At 36.7% G+C, this 22,097-nt stretch overlaps 1 protein-coding gene across 5 annotated transcripts in view; it reads right to left on the bottom strand.

The window, feature by feature from the left end:
- LOC125241765 (DENN domain-containing protein 1A-like) overlaps nt 1-22,097 on the bottom strand; it is a 109,460-nt gene that overhangs the window by 35,723 nt on the left and 51,640 nt on the right. For 2 of the 5 annotated variants that reach the window (XR_007178763.1, XM_048150380.1), the window contains exons 10-13: nt 16,861-16,893; nt 11,462-11,568; nt 10,886-11,084; nt 899-1,306 (exon numbers count right to left, since the gene is read on the bottom strand). Coding sequence is in view for 4 of the 5 variants with exons in the window: in XM_048150380.1 (XP_048006337.1) it covers nt 899-1,306; nt 10,886-11,084; nt 11,462-11,568; nt 16,861-16,893 (747 nt within the window). In the remaining variant the exon portion in view is untranslated. Of the gene's footprint in view, nt 1-629; nt 675-898; nt 1,307-10,885; nt 11,085-11,461; nt 11,569-16,860; nt 16,894-22,097 lie in introns of those variants that run through there. The other 3 variants (XM_048150382.1, XM_048150383.1, XM_048150381.1) reach the window with 3 other exon arrangements.

The raw sequence follows: 22,097 nt of genomic DNA, 5'->3' as shown, positions 1-22,097 counted from the left end.
AAACTAAATACTATTAGTACTACGTAATTTAGTACCATGCAATTGCGTGCACTAGGAAGGCATGACAGAAGTGAGTTAATTATTTACAAAGCGATACACAGGACAGATAGACAGATCCCAGTGACATGTCATCTTTCACAGTTGGGCAACCCACGCGAACAATCGGCCTAGTTCATCAAATGTTTACTTCATAACGCAGCTAAGGAGCGGTGATACAAATACCGGCACTATAATTAGAATAAATAATTATTTCTGCTTTTACAAATCGCTTAAATAAACCAGGATTAGTTCAGCAATAAATAATGTTATTTTTATATCGTCTACAACTTGTAGCATTCATAATTATTAATTATCAGTAACGAGTCAAATACCGCTTTAAAATAATTTAATTTGCTAATTAATGATTTAATATTTACCTTTTGCTAAGCAAGAGAAGGATGTCCTTTGCGACATTGTAGTAATTTTCTCGTCTAGGCACTTTTTGTTATATCCCAGATTACAATATTTCGTCATGAGAACCCTGAAATACTATTGGTCGGCCAGCCACACCATGTTAAGGGGTCGTAACAGATCACGGGTCACGTCAGGGCCGAGCGGTCTCCACTGCCCACTCTCGACTGACCCGGATTAGGGATCACTGGCAACTAGCTCGAGTACAGTGAGGAATGAAGGACCTTGGATATGTTATAAATATATTAATCCATAATAAAATTAACAATATAATACGTTTTTATAGTTAATGTTTTAATAAATAAACTATTCTTATCTATTCATTTTTTAAAACCGTGTTAGTGCAAAACAAGCTCCACTCTCGATTTCAGGACAAGAACTCGACCACTTTCAGTTTGACGCCGAGATACAGAATCGATATGAGTACAAATGCGCATATCACAATTACCTCTTGAGTTTTTCCTCTATTCTGTATGTGGAGGTTGCGGGCCACAGGCCTCGGTAAGCTATTGGGTTCCTGCGCGTGCGGCGGCTTGTAGCCGTTGGGCGCGGGCAGGGGCGCGGGCGCGGGCGAGCTGTCCGACAGCTTCCTCTGTGTGGTCGACATGGTCAGCTTCAGCTTGCCTTTCTCCTTGCCTTCCGTGAATTGAATAGTGCTCGTGTGAAAATCGCTCGCGTCACTATTTTTGGTAATGTTAGTGACGAAATGCGAGTGGTTCGCGTGGTGCTGCGCGCGAGGAGGCGGCTCGGGCGCGTCGGACAGGTCTATCAACTTCCTCGTGGAAATTATTGGGTAACGGAGGGGGAGTTGGGGACGATCCGGTAACCGGGGTGGGACACTTGGTGACAGTGTTTTCTGCAAAAAAAATTGAATGATGTGCCACTGCGCCCTAGGACCGTGCGGACACGCATGCGCAACACACGTATATATGGCATACAAAATGACATGACGCAGGCGGGTACGGAAGCAACTATGAAATGGAAACAAGCCGAGTACTTGAAATTTAAATAGAAGTACATATTTGTCGACTAATCAAAGTTAATGTCCCATAAGAAGATTCTCTTGTCTGGATAATTACACATCTTGTGTGGTTAATTTTGATAAGACGTTATATATGTAATTATGAAATAGTATAAGTGCAATCATGGCTTTTGTAACGTTCAAATTAAGATTATAAAAGAAAAGCATGATAAATTAAAATAATATCTATATAAAATAAATGTATTTTTTGGGTATTATATTTTAACGAAATGTGCACAGAAGCTTAGAACGAACTTAATGAGTTTAGTGACTAATGAGATTTCCTGTAGTATATGATAATGTACAAAATTGCATAAAAAGCACATAAAACAGACACTGGCATTTGTATAATTATTTTGAAATATTACCTAAGGTCAGTGCGGGCAAGACCGGCATAGTTTATTTGAAATAAAGTTTGAGTGGATAAAACTCTATAATTAATGCAGTCTGGTGTAATGCGCATGGTCCTATGGGATAGCAAATATTATATTTTACAAAGCTTTTACAGTATTTTGGTGAAGTAAGGTACTTTTAAGTGATAAAAATCACTTTTTTTAAGGCTCGGCGGGTTGACCGTCCTCCCGCGATGAGCACAGAAAGACCGTCTAGTGCTTGTTGTCGCGTAATTTCATGTGAGACTAGGTTCCAAAATCATGATCATTGTTATTTTACGTAATAACGGGGCAGAATGTGCTAGATAACTATTAAAATAACGTTGAAATTTTGAACATATAAGCATTTTTCTATTTATAAGGCAAGACCGGCATATGTCCCGTAGATGGGGTTCATAACCTTTTCTTTTCAGGTCCAGATATTGCATAATACTGTTTTTCCAACGAACACCCTGCGAATACAATTTAGTCACGATATTACAGGCTCATATAAATCCAACTACTTATCTGTTTTTCAAACTATGTTAATTAAGAAAACGTAATAGGATATTAAGATACCTACGTGAATTAGTTTGGTAACATTTCTTAGCAATGCTTGGTTTTGCTATAGTCACTACAGAGTATGAATGCGTAATTTTTTTTCATCACACTCGCACACTAAATGTGATTTTACACGCAGGCGGAGCGTGAGTTATATAAAAATCGTTCTCCCAAGGGAGTTATGAAATTTCTAGTACCGTATTCAATTTTTTTATCTTTTGACATGTTTTTATGTTGCAAGTGTGATGAAAAACATTGTGTGTAACTCGGGGAGTATGAATATTACAAACTCGAGTCTTGGAGGAGCTGAGTGGTTCTTTTCTGTTCAAGGATTTTATGTTGCCAGTATAACATATTGATTCAATGAAAAGAGTTTTGACATTATATTTCATGATCGTTTATAAATTGTTGTAGATTAAGTTCGTACTACTGATTTGCAGTAGGTATATTCATTATTAATATTTTGGTAATTTCCTCATAGGTGACGTGAAAAATTGTATATATCACATGGTAGCAAAATTATTTCCACCTTGAGCGTTAATACTTGAATCCCTGACTACGCTCAGTATTCTAATTTTGAATCCCGAGCGTAGCGAGATTAGAGATTCCTTTACTTCGTTAAGGATTCAATAAACACCCTTTGCCCCATTTTGCTCGATTACGACTTCAAAAACTCAGTAGAGATTCAGATGTCATTAATACATAAATATTTACATAAATATTTGTATACTTAATACATAAATATTTGTTTCAGTTATTAAAAATAGCAAAAAATATACAAGTCATGTCTCTACATCTTCCGAATAGTGTATTGATAGAATCTTTTTTTGATGCACTTCCTAACGCCAGCGTATATATCGACGAGGAAGACGAAATGATTTTGCTTGAGAAGTGCACAGTTTGTGCCACTAGTCATAGTTTCGATATGACCCTCTGTGCCTCCAGGGTTCAGTTTCTGCCGTCTGACGAACAACCTTTATCAAATATGTTTTGTCAAGGGTGCGCAAATATTATGTTTTCTGTTTGAATAAATAATTGGATTCAAAATGCTTACTTTTATTTCTAAAAATGGGTGATTCCATAAAATTCGGTTAACTTTGTGTTTAGGGCAATTTAATAGATTTGTAATAAATATATTAGGTATCTTATGTTATAGGGGTTGAATATAAACGCCGTTTGATTAGGTCATCCGATTTGGTGTTGATCACTGCATTATTTATTATAGAAAATAATTATCAAATGTCTTAAAAGTCAGTCCCTAGCCATGTCAAATTTCCAAATTTCAGATTAAGTTTCTTCAGTATTCATGAGTTTTAATGATATCACTAGATTTTTTGTGTTTAAACCAATGTAATGTTACACAATGCAAAACCCCGTAACAGTTTTATGGATGAAAATTACGTTTATGATAATAATTTTTATTCTATAATATTGTTATACGTAATTAGCGTCAGTACCTAGCCACTTAGAAATTTTAAAAATACGCGGCACTCGAGCAAAACCCGTTCTGTTACACTACATCATTCGAAAGTATCAACGTGAAGTTAGCCGCAAACACGACGCGTTCGGCGTCGGCCATCTTATCGCCGGTGCGATTCGCGTCCTTGGAGCGTAAACACGTGCTGTGCCAGTCGATTTTTCAGTCCCTAGGTAAGTTATTTGCTATAAAATTAATAAGTTATTTTCCCGTTACCTAATTGTATGTTATTCTGATGTGTGCATTGCTGTGAGAGTGAGCTTTAGGTTTCCGCATTTATATCTGAGAATAAGCTATGAACGATTATGTTTGCATTTGTCAGTCCCTGGACCGTCAGGCCCTGGTTATGTAACTGGCTAGGGACTGACGTTATGGCTAGGGATTGACGATAGTATGATAAAGGTGGAAACAAAACGCAATTTATTTCGCATTTAGGCTAAACTCTATTTCTAATAGGTAGACATAATTATGATTTGCGCAAAATTATTTAAAAAATCTAATTTATATAACATTAATTTTAGAACATGTCGCCAAAAAAGAAAAATTCGACATCGAAAGAAGATAAGGCTAAAATATAATTAATGTACGTTTGACTGAATTTTTACACTGAATTATTTACAGGACTGTTGTAGCTGTTAAAATGTAATAATATTAATCATTTAAAACAGAAAATATGTGGTTTTATTTAAAAAAATATTCTCAGCCTCAGTCCCTATCCTCGGCCGTCAGTCCCTAGAAAGCTAATATCAGAAAATTGTAAATAACTCCTTAAATACTAAAAATATCGGCTGGCCCTTTTGGATGTATCGTACGTGGTGTCATACTTACCCAATGGGTGATCAACTTTTGCATTAGCATTAAAAAAACACCTCTGACAAAATCTGTCCAAAAGTTAACCGATTTTTAAGGAATCACCCAAATACATAACTCTCTTTTGAAATATTTGTCGCCGCATGTTGCACAATCTATACAAACACTACCATCTTAAATAATATGATGATGAGTAATGCAGTGTAAGTAGGCTTAGTTCTGTTCACCACTTATAATTCTTCACAATTGTCATTTCTATTTAATACTTTCGAATGATATTAGTAACACCATACGAATCATTACCAAAACTGTATTTCGAAGTTAAAATCAAAAACGGTACAACTATCATAAGCAAAAAACGTACTTATATATTGATATTGTTTACACTCGACTTATTTCCAATAAAGCCTAAAAAAGGTTGGCAACTCCTTGTTTATCGTATGCCGGTCTTGCCTTTCTCTTTTATGCCGGACTTTCTGAGTAGGCACAATTTCTAAGTTACATATTTCTGAACATAAAACAAGAAATTGAACGCGTTTTGAGTAGATTAATAGTACTAGTCAGAAAGAACGGTTATTAAATGACTACGTTACATACATGATATACAAATATTCCGACTGCTTCTATTTTATTTTAATTTTTTGCGGAACCATGTTGAACTCGATGATCGAGTTCGAAACACGAATCAAGTTTATTGTTAACTAGTGTTCGTCCTAGGGATATGTATTCAAGACCAATGGCTTAAGGATGAAAAACTGGTATACCTTCGGAGGTGTGAGAGGCGTAGATACCCAAGTAACATTTTAGTGCTATAATTTTGGTTTTCGACGCCAAAAGCTACTATAGATGTCGTATAAAGGTTTTCGGCGTGACCACTTGTCGTATAAAAGCCTCCAGTAACACCTTTTAGCTCTATAAGCTTATACCGCTAAAAGGTGTTATTAGGAAGTGATGTAAACGTTTATATCACCATTTTATAGAGCCGCTATAGGCCTGGTCTATAATAGGATCAAATATGACTACTATAGATCTATATTATTGTATAATAGTGTTAGGAATCACTGCTATGCAATCAATTTGCGCTATTAAGGTTCCCGACAAGCCGCTATAGTTGTTGCGTTATACAGCTAAAAGGTGTTATTAGGAAGTGATGTAAACGTTTATATCACCATTTTATAGAGCCGCTATAGGCCTGGTCTATAACAGGATCAAATATGACTACTATAGAACAATATTATTATATAATGGTGTTAGAAATCATTGTTATGCAATCAATTTGCGCTATTAAGGTTCCCGACAAGCCGCTATAGTTGTTGCGTTATACAGCTAAAAGGTGTTATTAGGAAGTGATGTAAACGTTTATATCACCATTTTATAGAGCCGCTATAGGCCTGGTTTATAACAGGATCAAATATGACTACTATATAACAATATTATTATATAATGGTGTTAGAAATCACTGTTATGCAATCAATTTGCGCTATTAAGGTTCCCGACAAGCCGCTATAGTTGTTGCGTTATACAGCTAAAAGGTGTTATTAGGAAGTGATGTAAACGTTTATATCACCATTTTATAGAGCCGCTATAGGCCTGGTCTATAACAGGATCAAATATGACTACTATAGAACAATATTATTATATAATGGTGTTAGAAATCACTGTTATGCAATCAATTTACGCTATTAAGGTTCCCGACAAGCTGCTATAGTTGTTGTGTTATACAGCTAATAGGTGTTATTAGGAAGTGATGTAAACGTTTATATCACCATTTTATAGAGCCGCTATAGGCCTGGTCTATAACAGGATCAAATAACCTACTAAAGAACAATATTATTGTATAATAGTGTTAAGAATCACTGTTATGCTATCAATTTGCGCTATTAAGGTTCCCAACAAGCCGCTTATAGTATTTTTAGTAGTCGTATTTTAACAGAAATTAAAACCTAACTATACCACTATTTTGGGATATAGTGGCTTTGGAAAACACTGCTACAGTATTTAACACTGTAGTAGTGATATGAATACCATTATAGAGCTATTTTGCTGTATAATGAAGTTTTCAGGATACGTTTATATAGCTTTGAAAAGCGTTAATAGTCGTTTTCTAATGCCTTTTATATCTCATCGCCGTATACGTCACAATTACTCTTTTATATCACAGAACTGTGGAATAATGGTTTCGGTATCTCTTTTAAAACACAATAGCGTTATAGCTGAGTTTACTATATGTTTTATAAAAAAAAACTGTTTAGAAGATCTTTCTATAGTAAAACATTGAAAACAAGTATTGTTTTCTATATAAAGAACTTATAAGTTAAACTGGATCATAGTTAAAGTCTCATGCAACCCTAATTGAATCCACAATGGCGGGCTTATGGCAGTGAATGCGTATGATAAGTGACATAGTCGAACTATAAAAGCGTATGTTTTACTTCTTGGATCCATAGTGGAAACTATGGTGCCAATAATTTTATTGTATTAAATTATATTTATTTATTTTATTCAAAACAGGTATAAATCGAGGGCGCACTTAAAATACTCCATTAAACTAATATTCTTTTAACGGTAAAATTTCCATCGCATACCTTTTTGCAGTAATGATGGAATTATACGAAATCCAAATTATTTTGATTGACACTAAACTTCACAAGTTCACACGCCACTTTTCATAAAGTTCCTCGTTTAGAACAGTTTTTGTTAAATATTACACACATTAAATTATTTTAGAAATTTCATTCATTCGCATTAAAAGGGACGGCAACTGCTATTACAGAACAAAAAACCTGTATAACGGAATCTCAAATGCTACTATAGCATAAATTGATACTATAATAGCGTTACTGCGTCCTCTATGTCAACAAATTAGCACAATAGTCATCATCACATCACCATTATAGACCTTAAACGTCACGGATGATACTGCTATAGCCCTATTATATCACTAAATGGCTGCATAATTGCGCCAAATCGGCTCTACAGTACCAATATAGACTATTTATAGGACCATTTAATGTGATTTAATTTGGTGCTCTCGACCACTATAGGACCAGAAATTGTTACTTGGGTATATAAACACAAAAGTTATTGTCAATAGACGGTCTTTCCGGGTAGACGGTCTTCACCACACTGACCTTAAATAGGTACATTTCATTTGCCAGTCGCTTTTCGGTGAAGGAAAACATCGTGAGGAAACCGGACTAATTCCAATAAGGCCTATTGTCCCGGATTTGTAAGGTCACATTTTTGACACATTTGTTTTGAAGTATGTTGCGATGTGGCTAAGACGTATCGTTTGCCAAATCTAACGATTCATTTCGAATTGGTTGAATCGATTAGGCCCTATGTATACAAGGAGGAGCTCAAACAAATATACGATTTCTATCAACTTACTGAAATGTCATTTGAATCGAAATGACAGACTAGGCCACAGCACTAGTCTAAAAATAAAAATGAATGATAAATTAATATCGTAAAATACTCACTAACGAAGATCCGCAAAAATGTAACATGTGTTAGATTATGTTTAAAGGAAGCGAAATATTGTTTTTAAGTACTTGATCTTTTTAAATATTATTACAGGATTTTACTTAAAATTTCATTAGGTTGCGCGAGTTTACGTTTTGTGGACGCTGTCATGTGTCAAAAGAGGTTCTAACAGCTCTGGGACAATAGTTATTAGTTACCCTTTGGGTTGGAAGGTCAGATGGCAGTCGCTTTCGTAAAACTAGTGCCTACGCCAAATCTTGGGATTAGTTGTCACAGCGGACCCCAGGCTCTCATGAGCCGCGCCAAATGCCGGGATAACGCAAGGAGGATGATAATGACGTACATTTCATGCTTGCTCAAGCACAGCACGCTCGGGCGATTTATAAACAACAGGACAACTACAATGTATACGGAAACAAAAGCCACGATGACGAAAGCACTCAACAAGCATTCTACTAAGAAAATTGGATCGTCCGACTATTAACCCCATGAACGCTTTACACCAGTGGCTCATTTCTCAAAACTGAAAGTTACAAGTTACAAGTCTCTCTCCAATTTGTCATATTAGACATTGACTACCGCTTGTAAATTGTAACTTGTAGCTTCGTGAAATGGGCCCCAGAAATCAAAGTTCGCGTCACACTTGTACATTCATAGCTCATATATGGATTTTTTATCCGAAATAAAATTGTTTTATTATTTATTATTATTTGTTACTAAAGCGTCTAAAACTACAAAACGGCAGATAATTCTTCTTGATTCAAGCACCTATAGGGTTAATGAGACGTGCATAAATCCGGTTTAGGGGTTCAAGAAACAAATGATCAAACAACTAATATTTTCTATTTCACCGACAAATAAAACTATTTAGATTTGACACTGCTTATGATAAGGTCGATGGCATATATTATTTTTGCATTTCAAGTTGTTGAGCAGTGTTGGCGAGATACAAAAAAGTATAAGAATTAAAAGTATGTTGTATGTTGATGACATTAGAAGATGAGTGTTGTACGGTTACGGACTTTAATTGTTGATCCACTTCTAGCTCATTTTATACTGGATATTTCATAGTTAACCCTTCGAGTCCCAAGCGTATTTACTTATATTTTACTGACATCATATGATGTCGCTGGGTCTTGTAGGGTTAAGCATATTTAAGCATAGCATGACGTGTCCAGTAGAAAATGAGCTGCAAGTGGATCAACAATTAAAGTCCGTGACTGTACAAGGTTTCAAATATTATTTAGTCAATGTCATAGCCTCGATCAATCGTATATTCACTTCCACAGGAAATTAAAATTATAAAAATAAATTTTATGAGTAATAATATAATAAGTACGTGTCATGCCTAAATTAGTGCGTTTTCACATTATCCGATCCGAATCGGATGTAGGACCGATATTCCATACATTTAAGCCGCCATCGTTGATTTTTACTATTGAAATTCTTCCGACATCCGATATCGGATCGCATAATGTGAAAACGCACTTAATCCCGTCCCTTGTCATAATTATAAACTACATACATATATCAGCAACAATGATTTGTGTGCTTATTAGATTTATAATTTTATTATGATCCATTTTGGCTTTTATTATCGTCATTATTTATTTGATAATAACAATTACAACATGCATCAAATTCGTTGCTCGCTCGGCCGTCAAACTTACTGCATATTGTAGTAAAACTTAACTTTGTTACACAAATAAAAAATGTCATCGACTTTTCATAAAATAAGCATGTCGCATCCTACTGGATGATGTAACTGGTATACAATTTCTGCAAATTGTTTAACAAAGCATTAATAACCGTACAGATATTTTATAATGGAGCAATACTGATTCGAACGATCATCCCGTATGAGTATGACAATTTAACGTCCAGCACGGTTAGCACATGATTGCCGCGAGAGTATGTCGCCGCGAGATAGACTACCCGTTCTTATCTCATTAATACAGTATAAGACTATCACTGCTATCCGTGCAGGTCTGCCAAACGCGCACGTTTTATCTATTTATATTAGCGCACACGTGCAATATTGAAAGCTGCCTTTCAACTGGAGGCGGAGATTGACGGAGTTGTATTGGCTTTCATCTGCACCTCACAGGGAATGTAGCCTAATATGACCCGCAGAGCGCGTACACAAATTCGCTAGGCATATTCACAAAGGATGATGGACGCAAATATTTCTGTGCATAGTAGTAGTAAGGTACTTTAGACGTAGTAGTCCAACTTCGAACATTGTACAATATACTGATTCGAAATACAATATTATTAACGCTAAAGGTCTGTCGGAAACAGATACGCTACTTAGCAACAATGTTTAAACCTGCTTAAGGGCCCATTTACACGCAGCAAGAACTCGCATGCATATAGATGACTATTGAGGTTGCATTCCATTTTGCCGACCGATCAAATGCCGCAATTGTACAGTCTAAACTGTAGAGTCGTCATTTGTTTTCAGCCGAGATCGAATTATTTTGTTATTGTTCGAAATTGGACTTCGCCGTTTAACACATTCACAGTCTAGTGCCCCAAACGTGGGTAACGATGAACTAAATTCACAAATTCATTTCCCGCACATGGGTCACTATACAGCCGATGGGTTCCTATGGAAGTAATTTGCTTGGACGTACGACGAAATCGAAACATTCGTTATGGGGACTGTGAAAGTGCTATACCGATCTTCACTAGTAGTAGCTAACTCACGGATTTGTCGGCTAAACTCAGCTGATTGTGGGGGCTGTTGGGCAGGCTGTCCCGCCTCGACTTTTTCTTAAAGAGGTGCTCCATCTCGGTGAGCAGGTCGAGCGGGAGCTGCGGCGCCGGCTCGCGCAGCGGCGCCTCGCGCGACGGCGACGAGTCAGAGGAATCCGAGGACACTGGGGTTACTGAGCCGCAGGAGAACCTTCAAACATGGAAAATTACACTAAAAAATGTCGCTTACCATAAGGGTTTTCGTAAAATGACCGATGAGTTGACAGGGAATCCTTATGCATAAGCGATACCTAATATCTGTATTATATAACCACAATGAAATCAAATATTAACCACAAAAAAAAGGTCAAACAAAAGAAAAAAAACTTGTGTTTTAAGCGCGACACCCGGGACATTGAATAGTTACCTATAATTGTTAATAGAGGAAAAAAAGTTGTTTCGGTTCACAATTTAATTTTCACTCTGCATGCATTATGTTTAAGATATTTTTATTCTGTATGAAAATCCGACAATATACTTTTAGTCAATAATATTGCATTGAAAAAATCAAGTTTTACATTGTCTCACCTGCTATCATCCGTAGTATTTATCGACGACGGCCGAGACCCAGTCTTGGGTATTTTATTCTTCAGACCTTTAACCGCTGACTTCATGTTTTTACCTCCTTGCCGGACCTATGTTCAAAAATTACATTTTTAATTTAATTTTTCGTGGTAATACGTAACATGGAGTTATAATTTCTAATAATCGTGAAAGTTTAAACCACTGATGAGTTCATGGCATTCATTCAACCTTTTATAGATCACACGGAAAGTACTATTGTATATAAAAGTAGCTATCTCAATCGTTTGCTCCGTGGCGAACGTCACAGTTAGTCTTAGAAAACGTATAAACGTGAAATAACAAATGAATACCCACCCTATGCATAGTACTATCGTTAACTGGCAAATTAAACCTCATTTCCCAGACACAAGGACCAAGGTGCACTGAGGGAAGATATGAACATTACCATGAACTTGGTTGACATACCTACTTATTTGCGTGTGCGTAACGTATTGTATGGATCTCGCTATTGTCGCTCGTTCTGGAATAGGGATTAGTGCAAGCGAGACGTATAGAAAGTAAGTTACGCAGACGTTAGGCGAATACGAGTATGTCAGTGTCAAGATAGCTGTACAGTGTACCTAGCCAACGTCACAATCGCTTACGCTTCATAAGCGTATCGTAGCTAGCCCACCATATCGCTATTCTGTAGTGGAGCGACAGCGACAGACTGTGTTTCGACCGCCACGTAGCGCCAACGATTGTCACTTCGGCAAAGCTTGGCCGATTGGTAGCATTTGAGCAACAACAGAAAATGATCTTATTCTCCATTCGAATGAAAATTTTATATATAATTTATTCAAAACAAATAATAAAGAAATTAATTATAATATTGAGTTGTCCTTTCATGTTCGCTGGCGAATTATTATCATTTAAAGTGAATTTTACCAGCTAGCATAAGGAAACAACTCTAAATCTAGTGGCAAGTGTGGAATTTTACTTTACTTTGAAACAGTAATCCATTTGTTATAATTATAAATAGTAGAAAATAGCATGCAATAAATACAGATTTGTCCTATGGAGACCCAGTGCAGAAAATAATTTAGAACCAATTTATTACATTCGCTACTTCGTGGAGTAAACATACTTTTGCGGTAGCGCTAAATGCACAACTACTTAGGTAATTGTAAATAATGCGATAGACTAAATTACATTTGTACAAATAAGTAATACTATCAAGCGACATCTATATCTACTTTTATATTCTGAAAGACTGCAACAACGAAAATAAATAAAAATATTTAGTCGGTATCGAAATGAATGTCAAGTAAGAGGACATTCGTATTCTGTCGCTGCAGAACGCATACGACGCACATCTTGAAGAGTCCCACAGATTAAAAGTTCGTTGAACGAAATTCGTTGTCAGTTAGGACCAGTTGCACAACCACAGTTAACAGACACATCAATGTCACCACCTAGCAGAAGTCCAAATTTGCAGCAGAAGTTTGATTCCCACACAAAAAACGCTAAATTCAGTGACATATAGAGTGACAGATTGCTGCAAGTTGCAACCGACCCTTGAATACGGGGCTTAAAGCGAGGGGTATGGTAAACATTTGTTGAGCAACGTTGTTAAATCAACCTGTTGTAGAGCTTCTGGCAACATGTTGCAGGCAACCGTGCATGTTGCAGAGTTACTGACTGCATGTTGCTGTGTTTCCGTTTAGTGATCAAAAACATCGCGAATAGTCCAGCAACTTTTCTATAAAAATGGGTGACGTATATTTTTGCAGATACTCAACAAATGTTTACCATGAATACGTGGCTTCAGTTGATTAATTTTGTTGATCAACTAGCACAAAATTGCTGGAAACTTTGTTTACGGTATGACCTCCAGTCAACACGCCAGACCACATGAAAATGTTGCATGAAGAAGTCTTGTTGTTCTGGTCTCTTGTATATCTATCGTATAACCTAAAATCCCAAAAAAACAAAAAAATGGAACCAACAAATAAACAAAAACTTCTAAATGCACCAACTATAATTAATTAGACTTTTATTGGATTGGTGGATTTCGAAGTATTCTGTCAGAATGATGAATCATGTCTTGTCATTGCTTACTGGCATGAAAACGATTCAGAAAACCCTCATTAATTGGTCCGTCAGTAGCAAAATAAGCGACAAAAATATTCGTCACACATTTTTATAGAAAAGTTGCAGAACTATCCGCGATGTTAATGATCACTAAGCGGAAACACAGCAACATGCAGTCAGTAACTCTGCAACCGGTTGATTCAACAACGTTGCTCAACAAACGTTTACCACGAATACGTGGTTTTAATCGTAAACAGTAACATTTCCGAAAAAATGACAGGCTGATATCTTCCGGCGAACTGTAATCTGTGGATCCATTAAGAAAGTTTTGTGCATCTATATAAATTTTGCATAAATGCTTTTTTTATACGTGTTTAATGTAATGATACTTATAACGTGGAGTAAATTCATGTTCATTTTTTAGTATCGAAAATCCTAATGAATCTTTAAATTGTACTGTAAATTTAAAATAGTAACTAAAATTCTGCGGCAGTCCCCTTTTAAGTAATATAAATATAAGATACATTTACATTACATAAGGTCAGTGTGGGAAGACCGTCTACCCGGAAAGACCGTCTATTGACTATAACTTTTCTGTTTATATATCTACGCCTCTCACACCTCCGGAGGTATACCAGTTTTCCATCCTTAATCCACTGGTCTTCAATACATATCCCTAGGACGAACACTAGTTAACAATAAACTTGATTCGTGTTTCGAACTCGAACATCGAGTTCAACATGGTTCCGCAAAAAATTAAAATAAAATAGAAGCAGTCGGAATATTTGTATATGATGTATGTAACGTAGTCATTTGATAACCGTTCTTTCTGACTAGTACTATTAATCTACTCAAAACGCGCTCAATTTCTAGTTTTATGTTCTGAAATATGTAACTTAGAAATTGTGCCTACTCAGAAAGTCCGGCATAAAAGAGAAAGGCAAGACCGGCATATGATAAACAAGGAGTTGCCAACCTTTTTTAGGCTTTATTGGAAATAAGTCGAGTGTACACAATAGGGATCATCCACATATTACGTCACACCAAATTTCAGGTTTTTGGACCCCTCCCCCCCCCCTATGTCACGCTTTTTTGTATCCCTTTAACAGGGATTGTCACATTTAGTATGACCCCTCCCCCCCCTTACACTGTGACGTAATATATGGATGACGCCTATCAATATATAAGTACGTTTTTGGCTTATGAAATTTGTACCGTCTTTGATTTTATTTTCGAAATACAGTTTCGATAATGATTTGTATGGTGTTACTAAAATCATTAGAATGTATTAAGTAAAAAAAAAAAATGTGACATGGTTGTGAAGAATGATAAGAGGTGAATAAAAGTAAGCCTACACTGCATTATTCATCATAATATTTAAGTTGGTAGAACTATCGTAAGTTCTACCCGTTCTTTATTATTTTTGTTTAAGTATACGTAGATTGTGCAACATGCGACGACAAATATTTCAAAAGAGTAGGGTTTCAAGTTGGACATTATTTTTAGGATCAGCATTACCCAACAGGAACCGTATGGGCACCCTTTAAAACGATTTTGACCGACTATTTTACGGCTACGTGACCGTTAGTTGACATTGCTGGCTGTCACTTTGACACAAAAGTCATCATGGGTGTCATCAAATAGATTCACGGGGGTGCTGCTGATACCAAAATTAATGACCAATTTAGAATTTGACTTTGCTGACTTTACTTTGACGCAAAATTCGCCATGAGTGTCATCAATAGGTTTTCGGGGATGCTGATTTAAAAATTAAACACTACTTTGGAATCTGACATTGCTTGCTGTCACTTTGACACAGAAGTCGTGGGTGCGCGGTCGCCGCTGTCTAAGCAAAACACCTCGTAATAACCGTTTAGCTCAACTTTCGGTCGGGTACCCCTACAGCTACTTAAAACGGTTGAAACGGTCAACATAAGAGTTCAATCGCCCGTTTTAGATTCACACCCACCTATGTTACCAAACTAATTCACGTATCTTAATATCCAATTACCTTTTCTTAATAACAAAATTTCAAAAACAAATAAGATAGTTCGATTTATATGAGCCTGTAATATCGTGACAATTGTATTAGCAGGTGTTCGTTGGAAAAACAGTATTGTGCAATATCTGGACCTGAAAAGAAAAGGTTATGAACCCCATCTACGGGACATATGCCGGTCTTGCCTTATAAATAGAAAAATGCTTATATGTTCAAAATTTCAACGTTATTTTATTAATTATCTAGCACATTCTGCCCTGTTATTACGTAAAATAACAATGATCATGATTTTGGAACCTAGTCTCATATGAAATTACGCGACAACAAGCACTAGACGGTCTTTCCGTGCTCATCGCGGGAGGACGGTCAACCCGCCGAGCCTTAAAAAATGTGATTTTTATCACTTAAAAGTACCTTATTTTACCAAAATGTTGTAATAGCTTTGTAAAATGTAATATTTTCTATCCCGTAGGGCCATGCGCATTACGCCAGACTACATTAATTACAGAGTTTTATCCACTCAAACTTTATTTCAAATAAACTATGCCGGTCTTGCCCGCACTGACCTTAATACAAAGTATTTGTAGTGCTAAGTTAATGCCGAATAAAAATATCAGTAAAAGCTACATAGAAGAATACATAGTAACTTAATAAAACAAATACGCATAAAGACAAGCTCAAATTGATTGGGACTAATATTCTAAAAAAAGAGTACATAATAAATATAGGCAGTAAGCACGCTAGGTAGGTATATATTTCAATTCATTCTATCCGTTGAAATAAAGTGAAGAATAGTATAGGTACATATTTAGAAACTCTATTGTACCTACTATACATTATACCATCAAGATTAGAAGACTACATAATATAACTACTAATAAGTAAAATTACAACACCAGTACAGTGTCTCTGGACACGGAAAACATTATACCTTGACGAAATAAGAAAACACTTTTCACATTTAGTAATCAAATGAGCAAATTTATCCCCTAAAATTCAGCGATGTCGGTAAATTATGTTCATACTGTAAATTAAAGGTGCGAACCCCCGATACGCGATATTAAATATGTATGTGTTAATTTTACTTCATACAATTAAGGAGGAATTGATTGCATAAACCCCATTTTTATCTGTTAAACTAAGAGTAATTAATTTAAATCCTATATAATGCCAATGTCCATCAAGTCAGTGTTCTGTATATATAAAAAACAAAAAGCATTTTTAACAACTACCATCACCACTACGCAACATAAAAAGTACGCTCCACAGAGTAGTGAACAACTATAATAATTTAAACAAAACAGTTCTGACGACATTGTCTGGGACTCACCGTTTTGACCGCTGACTGTACTGCGGGGTTCGCCTGGAAATATTAAAGATAAAACAAACACACGTAGTTAAAGCATGCATGCATAAGGAAAAGCTATGGGGTAACAGAGATGGCGACAGCTGTGTGTGTCCCACTGAGCATGAAACTTACAATAACTTGCAGTAAGTTTACATACCTCACATTTGTAAGTTTAGAATGTAAGGTCGGAGAAATATGACAACAACATTCAACTTATTGGTAATTTGAAACTTTCAGAAAATTAGTAGTGCTATATTATTGTAACATGACAAATGAAAACTAATATTATAATATTGCAAGGATGTTTTGATTACAAGTTATTTAAATGTTCATTTATTACATTGCTGCAACAAGGTATTAGCTATATTACATATGCAACGTTACAGCAACATTAACTTTTAAACATCAAGTTTTCAATGTTACTTCAATGTCTAAACTTAAAGTTTCCCAAATGTTCAAAATCAATATTACTGCAACTGACCACTTGAAATATTGGTTTTATGCAGTTGCTGCAATATCACAAATTAAGATTTACTTCAATAAAACCTTTTGATATAACCGGTATATTTTTTTTGTAACATTACAGATAATTATAAATACAATGTCACAGCAATTGCTTTTTTTAAAGAATTCATTTCTCAATGTTGCACCAATTTGTAATATTTACGTTTATTGAACATTTCACATCAACATTACAGTCATTGACCGTTTTAAATATACGTTTGATAATTTTGCTGCGATATCACAAAATTAGCACTCTTTCAATGAGTCTATTTATAAGGGCATAACATTACGGTAAATTATAAACAGTGTAAATGTTTAAGCTAGATTTTTTTACATTGTTTTTCTACTCCTCTTTTGGAGATTTCACATTCGGTTATTCTCGAGAAAATTCAAAATTGTTATTTCTTGATTAAACTATAGTCTGTCAAACAAGTCTGTCAATAAATAAGAACAAAGTAAACTATATGCATCCTATTCTTTAGGTGCGGTCGCTAGACGGCGGACGCAGATCTGGACAATGAATATACACTTAACCGTGCAAATTATCGGTCGACGGTCGCAGACGTGGCCTTGAGCGCATGGACGTCCGATCGAAATCTGGCTCGCTGGATGTTTTGGTCAGCCGAAGCCACGTCCCGAAGACCGTGCACACTGATCGGTCGCGGTCGCGGTCGCTCGACGGCGGACGTCCGCGTAGTATGTTCCTAGCTGTAATAGTTTTCTGTTCTGAGATTAAAGCTAGGAACATACTACGCGGAAGTCCGTCGTCGCGCGACCGTGGACGCGGATCTGGATAATGAATATACACTTAACCGTGCAAACTATCGGTCGAAGGTCGTGGACGTGGCCTTGAGCGCATGGACGTTCGATCGAAATCGGGCTCGCTGGATGTTTTCATCAGCCGAAGCCACGGCGTGATACTCTGCAGCCGTACCACCTCGCTTTATTGTGCTCAGATTACCATGGTGGAATGTACCTCTGACGTACCTCTTGTACCTCGTCGGAAATTAAATGTAGGTACTGTACATGTAGTTTACCAGAAATATGGGTTTAAAAGGGGTCCGACTGGGGAGTACTACTCCCCAACTTGAAGTTAGGTTCTGTAGACCCTGATGAATAGGTCAGATGGAAAAGGCGGTATTCCTAGGCATGGCACACATGTACCCTTGTTTCGCCGATAAACTTTTCATCGACAACAAATCATCGAAAATTTAGTTCGAGTAATTTTGTTTCAACTACTATTTATTTGAAATTTTCTTAGGTATTATTAGGTACCTACGAGTATAACGTGCGCATCCCGTACGTAGCGGCGTGTGCATCAGTGGGGTTCGAGCCAAACCACAGACCACATTAATATTATATATATTGTGGAACTGGTAAAGGGTGTGATGGTGTTCCCTTTACTGAGCGCAGACTATTTAGCTTGAGGTTCCCAATAAGTTGGCACTCTTAAAAGACGGTGAAGGGTTCAGGCCTGGCTAATTAGAACAACAGCAATAGGATTCATTAGTAGGTACTATCTAACACTAATACCGTAAGTGGTATATCTGTACACTGTCTTTGCTTACACTGAACTGCACTTTGACTATGGCCGCGACGGCAGCGGGTGGACTGAAAAGGGTCCGATATCGGAGGCAAGACCGATATCGCATACATTACAGGCGCCATCTTGGATTGTTTTCATCGAAATCCTTCCGACATCCGATATCGGATCGGATAATGTGAAAACGGACTTACTAGGAAAGATACAACGTGTGATCGGAATTGCGACCTTACGCCATAGGTACGCTATTAACTAACTGGATCTTATCTTGGGTAGTTAAGAAGCCTTTCCAAGCAAGCGTAACACACGTTTTTGTATGGGATACAATTCATGTAAAGATGGCAAACAGACAATAAAATTTATCAACGTAGCTACTCATAAACTCATTCAACATTAAGTGACTCATAAACTAAAAGAAAATACTTACCTCATAAACTATTTCAGAAGACGTCGCGTCGCGTCGTTCATAAATGTTGGAGATAAGGTAATATAATAGGTGGAAACTTGAATTCGATCTTTTACTTAGAATACATACGATTATATTTAATTTTACACAATAGGATCTACCGAACTACAGATTATTATAAAAATGCACTGCTTTAAAATGATCACAAAATAAATAATCTAAAATCGGTGCTGCTGCTTTTTTTTCCGAATCAGTCTTTACACTGGCTCTAAGACCCCTAACCCTCCATAACTGACTCGAGAAAATTTAAATTTCTTAAACTGTTTTACAGTATTCAACTATGGGACTGACAAGAAACTCGCCATACGTATTTCTTTTACATCTTAACACGTTCGCCCCGGTACTGTTTTACTGAATTGCCTATACTATGCCAGTAAACATTATCTTAATCACACATTACAATACATGCTACTGGTATTCTACGAAATTCATAGTCCTATGCCACTAGCATTAAGGCTGGTTTTAGTGTCACGCGGACGGTCCGCGCGACTAATTTGTATGAAGTTGATGTTGTCGTCCGCGCCACTTTATAATGCTCCCTGAACTTCATACATACATATTACATACATACGTACGAGAACTCGCATACGAGTTTTATTACATTGCTGTATTTGATGGCTGTGCATAATTGTATGTAACATCAACAGCCCGCAATGTGATTAAAATCGCATGCGAGTTCGCACGCCGTCTAAATCAGGCCTAACGATAAACTATTTGTTGCTTATTTGGTTTCTATCACTTTCATCATTCGATATCCGTTATCTTATAATATCCATATTACATATAGATTCTAGGATTATTGTCATAAATAAGTAATGTAGTAACCGAAGACAGTATTATAGAGATTATTTGTTGAATTCATTTAGACACAATAAAACTATGGAAAGGGATTATATCGCGTATAATGAATTTACCATTCATCCCGACGTTTCGAACACTTTACAGCATTTGTGGTCAACTGAGGAAAAATTACAATGTGCAAAAGCTACCCACATACAAGAAATATTAATGAAGACACAGTTAATAAAGCTAGTTATACAATATTTAACAAATTTTACATTACTAGGTATGTAAAAACAATTAATTAGTTAATCTACACAAAATTTGCAAAACCAAATGGCGAATGTCCAACACCATACATTCTGGGTAGATACCGCTTCTCCTTAGCAAGAAACAGCTTATCAAACTTTATAGCGTGATTGACTTTATCCATGACATGTTCAGAGACTGCAGACCTTTGCCAACGGTGCTTGACATCCGCTATGTGTTCCTTCACCCATGTGGAAATACTTCGTTTCGTCTGCCCTACATATGACAGGCCGCACTCACAGTCTAACCTGTACCCTCCTGCATTTTGTAGAGGAGTTTGACACTTCATAGACCTCAGGAATTGTGACATCTTCTTCATGGGCTTCAAATAAGTTTTAATGAAAGTCCGTTTCAAGATGTGACTGATCCTATATGTGACCCCTCTAAGAAAAGGCAAAATAGCAAGCTGGCGCTCGACTGTAGGGATCTTCAAACAGGCCTTCTGCTTGACATGCAGTATCTTGAGCTTTTTCGTCAACAGCGCCTGCCTGGCATGTCGAAGCTCCGCGGCCAAATTCTGGTTGTCACATATCCTCTGAGCTCCCTGAAACAAAGATTTGCCCATAGTAGCTAGTTGACAGGGATGGTGGTGAGATTGGCCATTTATGTACCTATCAGTATGAGTAGGTTTTCTATACACAGTGCAACCTAAGCTATTATCAGGATTCCTCAAAATGAGAACATTCATGAAGGGACGAGAACAGTCTTTATCCATAGTAAATTGTATCGTATGACCATTTAAATTCTATCCATAGTGAACTATGAAGAAAGTTGAAACACTACTTTTAGGAAGCATAGTAAAAGTGCCATCTACATATCTTTTGAATATCTTCGGCTGGACGGCAGCCAATGAGAGTGCTGTCTCCTCGAAGTCCTCCATAAAGATGTCGGCAACTACTGAAGACACAGGAGACCCCATTGTCACGCCATCCACTTGAAGGTAGAATTCATCATTCCATAGCAAGTAGCCCATATGTTCTGCTCTCGCACCCTCTTCTTGACAATTTCATTGCAGTCTTTTATATTCTTGGGGCCTTTGGTTTACTTATTTAGTCTTCACTTCTTCAATGTCATAATTTGGATTTCTTTCCACCCCTTTTTGCCAAGAGTGGCACAGAAACTTAGTAGTTCATGTGCTCTGCCTACCTCTTTATGGGATAGAGGCGTGATATCTTTTTCTAAGGCCCATATTTCCCTCTTGTGCCGTCTTCTCTTCTTCAATGGCCCATTGTAGTTATTCAGTACAATATTTTTCTTCTAAAATTTGCTTCTGGACTTTTCCAACCTGCCTTGGTTTATCTATAACAAAGTAATGTTTCAGAATAGAATTGCATAAAAACAATGGGAAAAAAATTGATAGTATATAAAATAAATATTACTAGCTTTTGCCCGAGGCTTCGCATAAGTCACTCTCTGTCTCTTCCACTATTTCCACTTAAAAAATCACATCAATTTGTCACTCCATTTTGCTGTGAAGGACGGACAAACAAACAGATACACACACTTTCCCATTAGTATGGATGGGCCGGACAATGTCTGTCTCATGCACACACAGAGTTGAGCAAAAATTGCCACAATGCGACGAGTCAGAGATTGCTCAAGACCGTGACAAATGGA

The sequence above is a fragment of the Leguminivora glycinivorella genome, chromosome Z (assembly GCF_023078275.1).
Source record: "Leguminivora glycinivorella isolate SPB_JAAS2020 chromosome Z, LegGlyc_1.1, whole genome shotgun sequence".
Classification (NCBI taxonomy): Eukaryota; Metazoa; Arthropoda; class Insecta; order Lepidoptera; family Tortricidae; genus Leguminivora; species Leguminivora glycinivorella.
This window is presented reverse-complemented; position numbering and strand designations above follow the sequence as displayed.